We start from the raw sequence: 14,008 nt of genomic DNA, 5'->3' as shown, positions 1-14,008 counted from the left end.
ATTTTGAGGATGACCATGGTTACACTTGCTGGGAAGTCAGACACACCAATCTCCCTTAGAGCAGGCAGACAACCACCGTGACCTGCTCTGCATTACATACTCAGCCTTCTCCGCACTTAGTCCTTGGCAAAGCCAGCTCCTAGCTAATCCCTTATGACCAGGGCTTTTCCTAAAATCCTCCTCTTAAAATAATAAACACAGAGATTGATGTAGCCCAGCCTGGGGAAGGGAGCAATTACTGCAGGGCTGCTCCAGGAGCAGGGAGAGGCAGGGCAGCAGCACAGCTGAGTGTCACCGCTCCCTCTGTGCTGCCCGGGTGTTCTAGCACCAGGATCCTGGGGGAAGGAAATGTCAGGCGGGACCCAGACAGGGCAGATGCCCCATCCCACACCCAGTTCCCTCCACTGACGCTGTGCCCTTTTCCAGCAGCTCTCCCAGCTCCTCCCTAGACCATCAAAAAAGGGGATTACACAGGGGAGGTTCATGCCAAAAGCTGGCGTGAGGTACTTGCCTCTTCAACAACCCTTCTCCAGGCAGCTACGAAGCCCTTCTAGATACCTGGGCTAGAGAGGTGAGGTGTCTCCCTGGGCCAACCCCAGCTCCTGAGGAAAGCCTGGGTGCTTCGTGTCTTTGGGGATTTACTATGTGATCTGGGCTTTTTGGCACAGATATATTTCTTGAAAGATTGTTGAACACTAATAAAAGTAAAATCCACAATACTTCTGTTTTCCAGCAATGCTGACAAAACAGAGGAGACAACCTTTGAAAGGACGATGCACCAAAGGGTGCAGTGCAACAGTCTTGCTGGGAGCGAGCAAGAATTTCAGTGATCTACAGCTCCCCAGTACAGCTTTCACCCCCTCCCAAAAGCAAAGCTACAGAATTACTCAATAGCTACTCAAAACTTTCCTGTGTTAAACACATGAGCACATACAGTCATACACACACCCAGGCTTTCTTTGGCTCAGAAACTCTCCCTTTAATTCATTCTTCCTCTGCACCAATGACTTGAAGGGAGGGTTTGAATTGTGAAGGGACCACCACCCCATGTGCTGGCCACCATCACTGCCTTGCATCGCAACTCAAACTGGAGACCCAAGTACTTCCAGGCTGCATTTTAATGCCCTGGGTTGGTCCTTTAATTTGAATCATGTTATACCAAAGAGGAGCTTGGGCCAGCAACCCCCAAATTTGTCAGCTGCCCCCAGCCACACCTCTGGCCAAGCTGGTGAAAGCTCCCATGGGGAACCAAAGCGCTTGAGGTTGAAGGAGTGTGTGCACGTTGAGTTGTAGCTGCGGCAGTGCTCGCCAGCGGCTGCTGGGTCTCCCATCATGAAGGTCAGTTGCTGTAGAGCACCCTGGGGAGGAAGAAACACATAAACCACAGTTTACCCAGATGCTTCCTCCAGAGGAGAGGGAAAGGTCTTGGGGGGGTGGGTGGGTGGGGGGGTGTCTCCAGCCTCTCATAGCCAGGGACTTTACAGGATGGTTTAGGCAATCAACATTCACTCCCCAACTTCAAGAGCTGGATGCAAAGGTCCTGGGAACAAAGGCTAAGAGCCAGCAATGTGCAAGCTATTCTTGAGTTAGATAACAGTGAGGATTCAAGAGGTGCTAAGCACACTACAGGATCAGGCCCTTACTATTCAACTCCAAGAGAGCCCAGCCTGAGCAGCACCCTGGTGCAGTGGCAGTACCGAAAGGGACCCCTCGACGGGCTGACAACCGTGCCTGCAGACAGCAAAGACCTGCGACTCCCCCGTCACCTCCCCGCACACCCAGGCCCTCCAGCCCTCAGCGAGGCAGCAAGGACTGCTTGGCTGGTGCCGTGCAGCAGCAGGGAGCTGCTCTCGTACTGTAAAGGCCTCAGTGAGAACAAGGGTGCGTGAGGAGAGCGACAAAAGGGAAAATATTCTGTACAGGAGAGGATTTACAAAGAAGAAAAGAATGATGCACGATATTGGACTCCCAGCACAGACCCCCAGACAGATGAGGGAGGGAGGTGGAGACCCCCAGAGATACCTGTTTGTCTACATAAGACAAAATGTCAACCTTCAAGATTTTGCACTTGTCAGAATCAAAACTGGTTCAAGAAGGGCTTCCCTGCCCTACTAGGCTGCCTTCATATTTCCTTCGTTAAGCTCAGGGTGACTGAAATAACTACTTAGCAACACAGCACCACTGATTCTCGAGGAGCTTTTCTGCATGACGTGGCTATCCAGAGGGAATGTCTGAGCTGGCTCTATCTACCCAGTGGTCCTCTGCTACCTCCCAGCAGCAGCAAATGAAGAGAGGATCACGTCCAAGATGCCAGATGACCACTTCACTAAATGAGCTGAAATCTTCCTCCCCAGGATGGAGGTGCAGCTGTGCAGCCTGCTATAAACCAGGGATGAGGACAATGCTGCCTCAAAGGAATGGAGAAGAGCTTCAGACTGATGGCACAAACCAGGGGTTGGTCTCAGAAACATCGCTTGGTCTTTTTCTGTAAGAGCTAGATCTGTTTGATGCCCTCAATTTCTGTGTTTGAAGTTGACCATCAGATATGTTTCAACATAAAACCTGACAGCCTTTGAATTTATCTGGCATTTTATAACAAGGCCATCCACTTTGATCTGCTGGGAATCCTTTGCTGGTAAAGTCCTCAGAGCAGGGTCTTTATCTTCAACACATGCATGGGACAAGCTCCCCAACCAAATTCTTTGCATGCTGCCTGCACAGATGACTTCTGTACATGGTACAAGTCACGGTCAACAAGAGAGGATGAGTGTACGTCTAACCTAGAGATCTCTACTGCTGACCTGACTGCTAGCACTTGTGTTGCTCTGACTCAAAACCCAGCACTTTGCACAACTCAAAGCCTTTGCAGAGCTCACCCTCCCCAACTGTGAAAAAAATTGGTGTGTTTTAGGAAGAGAAGGCAATGGACTCCTTCAGAAGGAGTTTCAGCCTCATTTCATGCACTAGAGCAGACCATGTCCTCAAACACAGACCTGCCAGGTCTGCCCAGCTCTCACCTTAAAGGGGATCTCGAAGGACTCGATCAGGCCTCCAATGATGATCAGCCCCTCAGTGTTCACTCCCATCCCGAAATAATTGGACCAGCTCACTCTGTCCACCAGCCGACAGTCCACGTGCAACTCCAGCCTCTCCAAGGAGATGCTGAGAGCAACTTGGTGCCAGTGCCCATCGCCAAGAAAGGAAACTGGGAACCTGTGTGCCCCGAAGAGGGAAGGGAAGAGGCACAACATGAAACTCAGGTCCCATACCTTATGCAAGACTAGGCTTCACCCTTACCAGCTCCCAGGGTGCCCCATGTATCCATCCTTAGTGCAGTTGCAAAGGACAGTACTAGAGAAATTAAGTCTACCTTACTGTCACAGGTAAAAACCCACACTTCTGTTCCAGCACGGGAATGCTATTTCTATACAATGGATTTGGGCACATCTACAACCAGCTGGGGTATCTAGGAAATTATTGGTATTTGTGTCTCTCCCCACTTAATTTATCCCCAGGGATTTGAACCTTTTCTGTTCTTTGCTTTGTTTTCCAGATCTGCATCATTTTGACAGAGTGGAGTTAGGCAGTGACTACCTGCAGTCACACCACCAGGTCTAAGGGACCATCACCCAGGTGGGGGGACATGACCTTGATTCAGCTGAGGTGGGGTCAGAGCAGCAGTGCTCAAAGCCCAAAGTGGAAAACTTTAACTCTGGCCTTGGGAGTAGAAAAGGAAGCATGAAGAGGCAGAAAAAAGCACCTGAGCTGGAACTTACTCGTAGTGTCTCCTCCTTGTGGTGACAAAAACCAAGGCGTATGGATTAATCCTGATCTGGAAGAGCACATGACTCCGATGGCTAAGGATGGTCACTAGGCTGGTGTCCTCCTTCAGTGAGTACCTGAGCTTCATCAGCACACTCAGCTCATCTGCAAACCTAGCAGGAAGAAGGGATGCATGGTATCCTGCAGCAGCTGATGTATCACCATGAACTGCCCTCTTAGGACATAAAAAACGGGTCACAGCACAAATGAACTCAGTTGAGAACAAAAAATAAACAAAACAAGAGCAAACAATCATTCAGGTTGTAAGGTCAGGTACTCAAAAAGAAGCAGCCAGGCCATATAACCTTAATGCGTCCCTCTCAGGTGCAATCTCAGCACACACTTATGTGTCTGTGCATGATTTTCATGGGGCTCCTGCCCTGCCCACTGCTGAGACTGGATGGTAACCCTGTTACAAATGGCTCTTCAATGCTCTGCCACCATGTCCAGTGTCCTTGTCCCCAGCAAGCTACAGCTCCGTATCAAGTACAGCAAGGTCTGATCTGGTCTGTGCCTCCACAGACCAGTGTCTTGGCATCAAGCAATGCTGAGGGACATGGCTGTGCTCTCTCTCGTGCTCTCTCCAGTTATGTGCTGGAGTAGAGAGGTCTTCCTAATGGGAACACCAATAAAACACATTAGTGGAATGGTAAGTCAAGCACTGTGTCTCCCCTCTTTTTTGGTCGTGTAAGAAAGGGAAGAAACACCGAGCTCATAAGAGCACAGAGTGGATGTCTTATCTTCGTGTTGTTATGGAATAGGGTCTTAAAGGAACCTCTCAAATGAACAAGCATGCATGAGATGATTTTGAGCACCACCACCCCAACACCATCCCCGTGAAGGCAGCCTACCTGTCCCCAAACGCCTCCCTCGTAGGGATGTTAAGGGTAGCGTACTGCCCGATCTCCAGGATGCTGCAGTTGGCTTCATCATAGCCAAAGGAAATATTGCTGAGGTCCTGGGCATGGGAAGTAATTTTGTCCAGCAAGTTCACTTCATCTGCAATGGGGGAGAAGAGAGAGATGCTCAATAGCTGAGATACCTTCACTACAGGGCTCTGCTCTCTTCATTCTTCCTATCAGACAACAGACAAACCCCCGAGGAATAAAAGAATGCAATTTGGGGAAATTAAAATAATTCACAAATACAGTCAACTTGGACCAAAACAAACATTCAGGTAACTTCAGAAGCAGCCAGGTGATATTTTTGAAACAAAATACGTGTTTTGAGGCCGGTGTCCTAAAGACTTGAACTTCCTACCCCAGCAGTGGTGGTAATTTTATGTCCATATAGTTGGGATGCTCAGGACTGTAAAGCAAACCTGGGACACAAATGTCCTAAAATGCAAGTCCTGGACCAGTTGGGCCCAGAAAATCCTGCTCAGTACTTTTCCAAGCTCCCTTGTTGAAATTTGCCCAATTTCAATAAAGAATTGGACCATGGTGCGGGATGAAGTTACTGTGTCCCTCACTGAGGCGGGTGTCCTGATCAGACCACAGGGGTACCCCTTTCTGCCCAAAGCAGGGTTCCTTGCTATGACAAGGTCAGGAGCTCCATCAGGAGCTGTGCATCCCACAGTACCCCTTCCCAGCAGGTGAAAGGCCCACTTTCAGCACTATTCTGTGAACATATAAGATGGTTTGAATTGGGTGAGAGCCCCTGGTCTGGGTTATTTGGCAGCACCGTCACTTCAGTCTCATGAGAAGCTTTTAACTCCCTTGGTGAACAGAGACATTCCCTTTCCAAGCTCATTCTTTAATGAAAAGATCCTTCAACTACAGAAATACATGAGCAAAAATTTGTTTAAAACCACAAGGTTCCTTGTTCCCCTCCATTAGCAAAAAAATTCCAGACATCTGGTTCTACGCAGACACACTGTTTCTACCTTTGAGACATCTACAACCAGGTCCCTCCTTTCTTGTCATCCCTTTATGCTGCTGGGCAGTGTGGCAATAACCATCCCACCTACAAGGGGTGGGGACAAGGAATGGACCTGAGGCAGCACCCCGTGGGCCCAGCCTTGCTGGAGGGGTCTGGATCACTCCAGACCCACAGCCCCTTTACTGGGAGGGCCTGGACAATCCCACTTGATGACTTGTCAATGGGAATCCTGCCAGTACCATCTGCACTAGCATCTGCCATCATTTGGGAGGCATCCAGCCTCTGCATTCACTCTAATTCCCACTGTGGATGAGGTGCAAGATTTATTTGAGGGCAGATGAACAGCCTCAGGCATGCTGCAGCCTGACAGGAGATATACACACCCTATAGATCCGTTGCTCTGGAAAATAACAAGTCAATTGAGTGGAAAGCTGCTTTGATCCAGTTCAGATGCTAATGTAACAGTCCTGTCACCATCTCATCAGAAGATTTTGCAAGGGAACAAGCCCTGTGCTGGGAAGCATGGGAGGGAATAGGGTCCTGCAGGAGATGCAGCCATTTGTGGTGACTTGGGATTTCATCTGGTATTTCCCCGGCTCCCCACATGGTCACAGCATCAACATATTCCCAGGCAACTCAGCAACATAAACATGCAACAACCTTTGGCAGCAGGACTGTTGCAAAAATGGTACCAAGCCAGACAGGGTGCAGGGCTGAGCCCCTCTGAGACTTGAACAGTCATAAACCCTGAAATGGTACTCAGTCGGCAGAGTTTATCAGTGTTGTAAGTGATGTGCATGCACAGCATGGGGAATTAATCTGAGACCAAACACAGCTGACAGAGGGGAAAAAAATATCAGGAATATTTGTCCCTTCTCATTCCCAAGCAGTCTTGGGAGGTGATTTTGCAGCTGCTGACATCAATGGATGTGCCAAGACCTGCATGCTCCATCTCCAGGGGCTGCAGCCCTCATCATGGATCAGCTTTGCTGGTGATTACAAGCAGACAAGTGTGAATGCGGTGGATGCTATCAGGTGAAGGGCTTTCCTACACAAGCTGCAGCTGGGGACTTAGTACTAGAAATAACGTGCTTACATGGAAGTTTTCCTGGGCAGGGTATGGCCTTAACACATGACTTGAGCATTTACTGAGAGTTAAAACCATGGCCCATGACATGTGAATCTAGGGTTAAAATTAAGCATGTGTTTGGTGCTTTCCTAAACAGAGTAGCAGAAGCCTCTCCCTGTGGCCTAAGAACTGGATCACAGGGGCAGGGCTACACCGGCAAGCGCAAACAGCCAGGGTTGGTGTTTGCCTCTGGGCCCCTCACCAACACCAAGAGAAGAATTTGGCATAAAAGAAACACAGAATTAGGAGCAAAATTAATGAGATCTCTTAAGGCCCAGGCAAGGGGACAGGTAGGAAGCACAACCCGTCAGAGCCGAGGAAGCAGCTGTCCGCAACATGGAGCACCAGCACACACTGCACCTACAGCCAAGGGAGAGATGAGTGGATCCCACTGTATGCCTGGAGCAGCCCCAGAGCCAACAGAGGAGCTTTGCACTGCTGTGGCCTCTGCCATGGCAGCCACCACAGCCTGAACGTCACAGGAAGGGTTTAGCCATGTTCCCATCCTATGAACACCTGTCTACATGTTTGCATGCACACGGGGAGCAGCAGAGTGAGAGCTGAGCACAGCCACCCCACAGCCCCCACACAACGCAGGAAGCTCAGAGGATGGTGACAAATCTCTATGGAGACAAGCGAGGACAACTGAATGACAACCCGGTCATTTCAATCCCCAGAGAGGGTCAGCACTCAACCCTGGCAGTCAGCTGCACAGTCATACCCTGGGCAGAGCCACTGCAAACACCACCCTCCTCTCCCTGATTCCCCCCACAAGCCAAAAGAGAAATTTTGAAATAAATGATGTGCCTCTCAGACACCAGCCCTCACGCAGAGCTGAGGAAGCTGGAAAGCAGATGCCCTTCTCCCACTTTACCAGCTCCAGACTGCAGCTCTTCCACATGCACTGCTTTTTCTTCCCACTCCCTGTTCTCCAGAAGCAGCTTTCCATGTATTTATTTTAGGTGCATCTGGCTGGTTTCTGCACTATTGGGATAAGCCAGTGGGGCCTCAGGAACACCTGCAGCAGAAACCCATACTGCATGAGCCAGCAAAGCATCAGATGGGATCCATCTACTACAGACACTATGAAGAGAGCCTTGCTGCAGCAGCTGCGGCTCATGGCACCACGCTCTCATCCTGGAGCAGCAGCTGATGCACAGCGAGGCTGTTTATTACACTGGATTTAGTGCTCAACCAGCCTCAACACCAAAGCTTTTGCTTGCAACTTCTCCCCACGATTAACCAAGGGTCAGCTCTCCATCCTGACACTGCTGGGTTTCTGGTTGTTACAAGAACATCACAGATTTACTTTAAATTTCAAAGCAGGTTTATTTTCTCTTTGCCTTAACCTCTGGGAGCAGACTGCTGCTTCTCAAGGACACGGATTACCTGTGGAAGCAATTCTCAGCTGCAGGGTCTGAGTCACCAGCTAACAGAGATCGGGGTTACAGCCTTTCTGGGAGCAGATTAATCCCAGGCAGGTGGATGCTGAGGATGCAGTGAGTGCAGCCACTGCAGCAGCCAGAGTCAGGGGCAGGACAGACTGTACATCTGATATGGTAATTCTAGGTTTCTTTTACAAAACAACATGTTTTCTCATGAGTTTTCAGCTTTCCTAGGGCTCAGGTGCCTTATCCCCACAGGCATTCACCTTACTGCCTTGCTTCATAGACACGATTCCCCATCTCCTTCCAGTGGCCATCAGTGAGCAGCTCTGCTCACAAACGCTCTTTCTACCACTTCTGAGCAACGGTCACCACCAGCATGCTCCTATCTCCACCCTGGAGGCAATGCTGCCCAGGACCCCAGGATCAGGGCTCACACCAAGCTGTACTCCCAGTCCAGCTGTGTTTGCATTGGGCTCTAGACTTGGGTCCTTCCTTGCCCGTCTGCAGAAAAGCCAGGCAAGACTGCCCATGGTGCACATTCAGCATGCCAGACCAACATGGTTGCTATTCAACCTCAAACCAAAAGCCTGCAGAGTGGCTATTTCTATGCTGAAAAGGAGATTCCTGGAGTTCAACAGCTGCTGCCAAATTCAGCTTGCCTCAGGGCTCCTAAAGCAGTGCAGGAATCTTCCCAGGCAGCCCAGTGCCAGGGAGACTTGTGCATGGGCCAACCTCAGAAAGGACAAGCACCGGCCAGTGCAGCCAGAGCCAAGAACACAACATCCCAAGCTGAAGTTAACCCCAAGCTGAAGTTAACCAGCGGTCATCAGGGTGCCAAGCACATTTTGGGAGAAATGTTTCCAAGGATGGGGAGCACGGCAGTCAGTGCAAAGGAGGACACCTATAAAAACCTGTTAGAGATACAGCTTAGAGCTGTTGAACCACAGCTCATGAACCCATTGCAGTGCTTGGTGTTGTGTCAGGAGGTCTCTGCTTCCAAGAGCCCAGAAACTGTACCAAGAGAAACAGCCAGACTGACCTTGTGTTTTAGTGTGGATGTCCCAGCAATCCTAAGCTTGGGCTACAGGTGAAAACCAGCAGAGCCTTGCAAAGCTCAGCAAGAAAAGATGCATCCTCCGATTATCAGCAGTGTGCCCTGGATCATCATTACCTCCACTCCTTGGTCTGAGCAATTTAAGAGATGGCTATTTAAAAAACCTATGACTTCTTGTTTATTTCCTTTGTAAAAAAGTTAAACAGTAAACAAAAAAAAAAATTATGCATCCCTTTTTAAAAATGAAGTTGCTTAGAAAAGCACACAGAAAGAGAGATTAAAGACTTTACCCCACCACTCTGAGAAGTTACAAACAAATTCCAGCTCAAATATTAAGAACACAAACCCCACCAGAATTTCTAGGATAAAGGAGAAATGAAGGCAGAGGGATCTGCATATCCTTCTGCAATGTTTGGTGTTGGGGACTTTGTCGATGTACCTGCATCAGACCATAAGGTCCATATTTTCCATACAGGGTTTTCCTGCCCTCATCAGTCCTTTGACCCCACACAGAGTTAAAATTCCAAGGAACAAGATGACAAACAGGAAACACGGACAATACCCTGGTCAGACTGGGGACCCAGAGGACAACCCCAAAGGTAAATCCACCCTTTGAGGAGGAGGGTAGACAAACGAGGAACCATTCAAGAGACAGAGACAAATATGGGGCAGGAGACAAACATACAAGGTGTCCTACCAGGAGACAAACTACCTCCAGCACAGGTCCATGGTTCATTCAGGAGGCAAAGTCAGAGGCAGGGCTGGAGGCAAGCACCCTACACCATAGCTCAGAGGAGAGCTGAGGGCACAGGGCTGAGCTTACACAGGGGTCCTGGGATGAGGGCATGGGTGGAGGTCCCAGGTAAAGCTGGTCAGGGCCATTAAGACCCATTAGTGCTCCCAGGGACCAGTCAGGGTTCAGTAGTGGTCCTCCACCACCCCGTCCCATCCTTGGGGCTGCATCCCAGAGGAAGGTGTTCCTTGAGGGGGCACTCCAGGTTGCAGATACAGAGAAGTGACCATGCTTTCCTCTAGCTTGTATGCAGGTGAAGCTTTAGGTTCTCCCCAAAGGAAGGAAATGAAGGAAAAGGGAATTGTATGAAACAACATAAAACATAATTGGAGCTCTGGGAGACCTTGTAACAGGGTCTGTCAGACTGAGTCACTTCCCGTGGACACGGCACCACCAGTTGAGACCTGAAATAACTGGGTTGGACAAGGCTTGGGGACAACCCCAGAGGACGGCCCTGGTGCTTGCTGTCTGGGGAATGGAGCATATGACCTAATGGGTCTTTTTTCCCTCTAATTTCTGAGTGCATTATGAAAATGACCTGCCAGAAGTTTGTTTAGGATCACAGACCATGCACTTCAAACTGAATTAGAGAGGCTTGTACATCACAGCTAGAATTTAATAATAAAGGCTTTCTGCATTAAGTGATGGAAAAAGAGGACTTTATACCAGGGCAAGGGTTTCCTGGCACCTCGCACCACTGACACCACCACATTAGCACAGGCATGGTCCGTAGCCAAGCATTCAAAGCAAGACAGCCCTCCCAAAACTCAAATGCTCCTCCACTCCCCTCTTGATGGCTCATACTCCTCTACCCTTTGCCTCTTGAAAGATATTCTCGGGCTTGAAGGTTATGCCTGACCTCCTCTGGGCCAAGATGGCAGCTTCATATTTGTCTGGACTTGCCTGATGACTCTGCACATTGGGTGGGCAAGGTCAAGGACACCTCAGTAGTGATGTGTTTGCTGGACATCAATCCTCCAGCAGCTCTTCCTGCTTCTCTTTCTACCCTAGCATTGCTTGTAACATAAATAATGTCCATGGCAGCCATCCGTGTCACCTCCTGCGCCACGTTTGTTTCCTACTGTTCCCATTTCCCTCGTCAACTAATAATTTCTTTTTAAGGGCAACACCACAAGCCACACAAGACTAGGTTTAAGCTGAAGTGAACACAGCTCGCAGTGATGGACCTGCATTCAGACGGTTATGCAACAGGATTTCAACCTTCTCCTCCCTGCTCTGGAGAGCGGAGATAATTTGGTTTTGACCCAGTGGCTGCAAGTTAAAGGGGACAAAGCCAATGCAGGAAGAAAAAGAAAAAGCACATTTCTCACAGAGAATGTTGTACCTATTAGTGGAAGAGTGAATGCAACCACCCACCCACAGAGCGGACAGAACATTTCAGGGAAGCGAAACCTTTTCAGAAGAAAGAGCTAGCCATACACATTGTTTAGACAGGAAAAATTGGAGCACAGACTTCTTTTCGAGCTCATTACACAGATCTGCAGGCGTGCTGCCACTCCTTTTTATGGGCCCAGCACGGGGGACTCTGCCAGGATGAGGATGGGGCTTTTGGGGACAAAGCCTGGGGAGGAGGAAGGGTTGCTGGAAGTTGAGGATGACCCCAAATAAGGATACACTGGCTACAAAAAAAAAAAAAAAGTAGTTCAAGTGGCCGAAAAAGAAGAGAGCCCATGAAAGAGCTTTCGGGAGAAGAGCAATGGTAGCAGGAAGGCAAGGAGTTTAAGAGTTGCTAAAGCCACAGGAGTGGGGAAGCGGGCTTAGTGGGCATTTCAGCCTTCAGCTTCACCATCCTCATCGGGTATTCTCTCTGCAAATCCCAACTGCCCAAGCCAGGGGATGGCATGAAAATCTCATCCCATTAACTGAAAGAGTATGTTTCCTGCCCTTGAGGGGACAGGGAAAGGCTTTGCAAACATGGAGCAAATCAATATCCCGATAGCTGAGAAATGAGAGTCTGAAGACCCTTTTGAAGAAGGCGCTGGGAAGGGCTGGGAAAGCTCACAACAGCTAGCTGCTCTGCAGGATTTGGTGGTCTCGCTTGGGTTGGTTGGTTTTTGTTTTTTTGAATACGAAAACAAAAAAGAAGCCACTTCCCAAGATATGTACTGACAGATCCCGCAGAGCTCCTCAACCATCTCCTTCCTGAGCAACCAAGAAAGTTAACTTCAAACCAAAGCTCCTGCTCTCTAGGAGAATGCTCTGGGGTGCTACACCTCACCCCCAGGCCACACGCACACCCTGATGTGTCTCCTATCCTCTGTTCTCCACATCTCCTCCCCACTTCCTCCTGTCTCTGCTCTGTGCATGCATGTCCTGTCCCCTCCTGGACCATTGACAGCAAATGCTTTTGGGTTGAGCTCAAACCCTCACTTTACTCAAGCCAAACACTGTGGAATTGATGTTTTATCTATATTCAGGGCTTAATAGATTTAGCCAGAGGGGTATTTTAAAATGGATTTCATTTAAACCTGTGCAAATCCCCGCACAGCCACACTTCAATCTGCTCAAGTCTGCCTCACAGCAATTAAACTTAATTACTGAATTACAGTGAATCAGCATAAACCAGATTTGAATTGGTCTACAATGCCTATACAGCAGATTCTGTGGGATTAATTTAAAAACAACTAAAAAACATACTAGTAAAACTTGTGTGACACGGAGTGGGGACAAGTCCCAAAAACATTGGCCCTCACTGTTGCTAGTAAATAAACTTCTCTTTGTTGTTCCATTGTCAAAGTAAATTAATAGCAAATTCTAAAAACTTTCACACTCCAGGGGCTTGTTTCCAGCACCAGCTTTCCAAGAGCCTCCCTCTCTGTTGTGTTGTTTGTTTTTTTTTTTTAATAGGGTTGGAAGGCACACATGTAACTACACACAGAGCAACCAGAGAAAAGCCATAAAGGGATGATCGTGAAAAACTCCTCCGGGTGGGATGGTCAGCACCAAGCAGGGCAGCCCACGACACAGCCAGGGTTCGTACCCCAGATTTTCAGCATCCTCTCGTGCTGATGGAGAGCACGTGCATGTTGTGTGCACACACAGCTCCATGGCCAAGGTTTCTCTGGATTTGACCCACTTCAAGGTCAGGACCACAAGGAGGTCCCTCCAGCCCCCATCCCTGGCTCCAACAGCAGATGATTGCAGGAGAGGAGAGGAAAAGGGCAGGAACAGAGTGAGCCTTTCCTGCTGTTTTCTCCCAGAATCCCGCAGTGTAAGGATTTGCTGAGCCAAAGGCAGCGTCCATGTTAGCAGCCATTGGCAGGGACTTGAGCTCAAGTCTCTCCTGTCCTGGGTAGCTTTGGAGGATACCTCTGCTCAGCTGGCTGGGCTGCCCAAGAGATCTCTGGGCACACAGAGCTTTCATTCTCTCCCTTTTCATGATGTTTCGTGAAGTCTTAAACTCCTCCTAAGGCAGAATGGGATGCATTTTTAAAATCTCAGCAACACGTTGTGGGGGTAGGAAAGCTAGCTGTGGCACGGCAGCACACAAGCAGCACACAAGCAGCCCCTTTGCAGGCTGTGCTCTCCAAGCAGTGGTAGGAAGGGAAGGAGGTGGAAGGGTTTAGTTAGTAGGTTAACCTCCTAACTCCTTAGTCTTCAACCAAACGGCAGGGGGATCAGCAAAATATACACCAGAAGCTACAAAACTGAAGAGGTAGAGGTGAGTAAGGCAGAAACATTTCTTACAAAAGGAAATGCAATTTCAGAATTTTGGAATGAAGCAACAGTTTGATGGGATATATATACTTTTGAAATACCTCTGTCCCCTCCTTCTCCATTACAAGTTGATCTTCACAAATGTTTCTCCAGCTTAACCTCCCATTGTCTTAGACTACTTATTTTAAAGTCTGGCAGAGGCCCAGCCTGAGCTATTATTTCAGCAATGTTGAAAGTGTCTTGAGTAACAAGGGAAACGGTCG

General features: G+C 48.9%; 1 protein-coding gene across 1 annotated transcript in view; it reads right to left on the bottom strand.

The window, feature by feature from the left end:
- Positions 1 to 14,008, bottom strand: part of LOC141932653 (uncharacterized) — a 95,966-nt gene that overhangs the window by 55,892 nt on the left and 26,066 nt on the right. The window contains exons 2-5 of the mRNA XM_074846531.1: positions 4,674 to 4,821; positions 3,777 to 3,935; positions 3,018 to 3,213; positions 1,215 to 1,358 (exon numbers count right to left, since the gene is read on the bottom strand). Coding sequence (XP_074702632.1) covers positions 1,215 to 1,358; positions 3,018 to 3,213; positions 3,777 to 3,935; positions 4,674 to 4,821 — 647 coding nt within the window. The remainder of the gene's footprint in view (positions 1 to 1,214; positions 1,359 to 3,017; positions 3,214 to 3,776; positions 3,936 to 4,673; positions 4,822 to 14,008) is intronic.

This window comes from Strix aluco, chromosome 20, assembly GCF_031877795.1.
Source record: "Strix aluco isolate bStrAlu1 chromosome 20, bStrAlu1.hap1, whole genome shotgun sequence".
Taxonomy (NCBI): Eukaryota; Metazoa; Chordata; class Aves; order Strigiformes; family Strigidae; genus Strix; species Strix aluco.
This window is presented reverse-complemented; position numbering and strand designations above follow the sequence as displayed.